Source organism: Sinocyclocheilus rhinocerous, unplaced genomic scaffold (assembly GCF_001515625.1).
Source record: "Sinocyclocheilus rhinocerous isolate Xijiao unplaced genomic scaffold, SAMN03320098_v1.1 scaffold3254, whole genome shotgun sequence".
NCBI lineage: Eukaryota > Metazoa > Chordata > Actinopteri > Cypriniformes > Cyprinidae > Sinocyclocheilus > Sinocyclocheilus rhinocerous.
In genome coordinates, this window is record NW_015652273.1 from 140,821 (window position 1) to 143,621 (window position 2,801).

The 2,801-nt window shown below is 38.4% G+C and overlaps 1 protein-coding gene across 1 annotated transcript in view; it reads right to left on the bottom strand.

The window, feature by feature from the left end:
- Positions 1 to 2,801, bottom strand: part of LOC107714274 (leukocyte tyrosine kinase receptor-like) — a gene marked incomplete at its 5' end in the record, with an annotated part of 255,294 nt that overhangs the window by 51,263 nt on the left and 201,230 nt on the right. Inside the window, one exon of the mRNA XM_016520089.1 lies at positions 292 to 458. Coding sequence (XP_016375575.1) covers positions 292 to 458 — 167 coding nt within the window. The remainder of the gene's footprint in view (positions 1 to 291; positions 459 to 2,801) is intronic.

A 2,801-nucleotide genomic window follows, 5' to 3' on the forward strand; every position in this document is an offset into this window, starting at 1 on the left:
GAGTGATAAGGTGAGCACGGCATGTTCAGTGCTGTGCCGGGACCATAGACAGGGACGTGGCACCAGTGCGATTAAATGTGTGAGTTTGTGTGAAACCAAATGTAAATGACTACAGTTTGCACAATGGTGAGCAAAAACTTCTTGCGTATGCATCTGAAACTTGAATTTGCATGAATTCTTAGTGGAAACATTCCTGCAATTGTTTACCTGATTATGCCATTGTTAAGTTTCAAATCAAGTGCATACTCAGACCACGTTCAGCATAAATTTGATGGTTGTGACTAGACTTACAGATCCACCAAACCGAAGAGTGGTAGGGCAATGAGTTTCCACCCTTTCCCCATATTAGCTTCGCTTGTTGAGTTCCAGAGACTCCGCTGACCCTCAGGACCTGTGCTGTTCTCTATAATCCAGAGAGATAGCACTCCATTTGAAGATCCACACACCCAGAACTTAACCTATAGAAGAGATCACAAGATTAGATTTAAACATTGATGCATGTGCCGTCAACCATTCTTTTCCAGTCTCAAAGTTGGCAGTAATTTACTGAATGATTACGCATAATCTATTCTCAGCCTCAAATGGACAACCCACAGCCCTTTCACTGATCGTTTGTTGCATATTGCACACAAAAGCCAAAAACTGGCAGAAAACCAGCAGTTATAATATGCAAAGGAAATCTGGTTTATTACAGAAAGTGCCTTATTCACAGAAGTTTTTGCCAGGAGCTTTTCCAGGCACGTTTTGAGTGGCACAATTAACGTTTGTATACATTTGCTATGAGGCATTTTTGCAGTAAATCATCAAATGTTTAAAACAAGCACATATCCAGATGCGCAGTGCAGTCAAGCACTCTTTAGGCCTTTAAGAGAGCAGTTCAGGTGCTTGGTTTGCATTGGTGAAGTGATACTGCACAGTCCCAGCAAAGTGCACCAGACAGTGGTAGTCTGCTGGATTCTTCATAACCTAGCACTCAGATTTGCATAATTCATAGGGTACCAGGTGCAAAAACAATGCAGACAGCTCATGCAAATTAATAAACAAGTAGGTGATTTTTTTAACAATTGGGCATTATATACATCCATTAGTTTTTTGTTGTTGTTGTTGTTTTTTTCAGTCATATATGTTAAAGGAACAACACAATAATAATAATAATAATAATAATACATTTTATTTATGAGCGCCTAACATGACACTCAAGGACACCTTAAATAAAACCCATAAAACAGTTAACAAACAATAAATGTCACAACCCACAATAATATCTATACAATCATTACATAAAATATCAACCGTATGCTGGTCTAAAAAGATGCATCTTCAAATGAAACAATGATCTAAAGTTGATTACCATACATCAAATGACTTACAAAGGAATAGGGCCAATCCATAAATAATAAAATGCTTACTCTTTCATTTTTTTATAGAATAAATACTCATTTTTTTAAACAAATGATTAATGTAGGTGGTTTTATAAACATATACGATTCATATTTCTGCCCTTAAATCCTCCAAAAATTGGCCCAATTTTACTTTCATTACTTTTTTTTTAGTTAACTTCAGCTTAACTTCTACTGAACTCCTCATATTTATTTAAATTATTATTTATTTATTTATTTTTTGGATGAACATAAACTATGATGATAAAATCTACATGCATTTCCACAAATATATTTGTTGTCGTTCATGAACCAGGACTGCTGCACTATTATGTTATGTCATCACGGATTTCATATTCACCCATCCTACCACAAATCGTGGTCAGTCATTTTTCCATGTTAATCAGTGGTTCTTGGTCAAATGAAGCTGCAAACTAGACAAGGTTTTGTGTCGATGTCAAAAATCTGGCTCTGTGAGACAATGTGTGATCTAGTGCAGGTTGTAACCCTTATATCACATCTGATCTGAGGTTCATCTATTATGAGGGACCTTTATTTCGGGCGACTTGCAGCAGGTTGTGAAAACGGCAGCTGTTGAAAGGAGCAAGGCTTCTCCTATTACAGAAGCCGCGCTGAGAACGTTGGCTAGGGGGAGAGATCACAGTCGTGATCTACAGTCTTGGTTCGTGTCTGGATCTAGTCCAATATTCTGTCATGGCCCACTGTGCCTCCAAACCGCTCTGGGCACCGTTCATACAAGAGTAAGCCCTCACCTCAAATCTAACTAAAGCTGTCAGTCAAGAATTCTCATAAAGCCCAAACGCCTACCTCCCCACCTGTGTTCCTATTTATCTACACTCCATAATCTCCCTGACATTTTCTCTCTTTTTCTTATTTTCAATTTTTTTTATCTGACTGTTTCTCTCTCTCCTCCATCTCTGTCAGTCTGCGTACCCTCCGTTCCCTCTGAAACTGTCTGTTTGAGTGTTTTTCTTCTTCAGGAAGTCTTTTGCAGTTGTGTAATCCCCCCCTTCCCAGCAGGCTTGTGTGTGTGAGCCACAGACTGATGGGGTCAAGGTCTATGAATTCTGAATCTAAAACGGAGACGGTATTTCAAAAGCTTTCCATCTAGGCGAGAGCCAGACATTTTTCCATTCTTCAAAACGGACATTAACATTTCACATTTGGTTGCCAAATTTCCATGTAATTACATTCAAATGACATTGAAATGTGGGTACAACAATAACCTTCTGACACTGGGCTACATTCTGTCAGTAGCTATTACAAAAGCAACTCATTACAGCTATTGTGCATCCTAAAAATGTCACATATAGCCTTAAACACTGAAGTAGTACTAGGTCAAACCAAATCAACGTTGTGAAACATTTCGGATTTGCAAGCTAGCAACAAAACCATTTGACA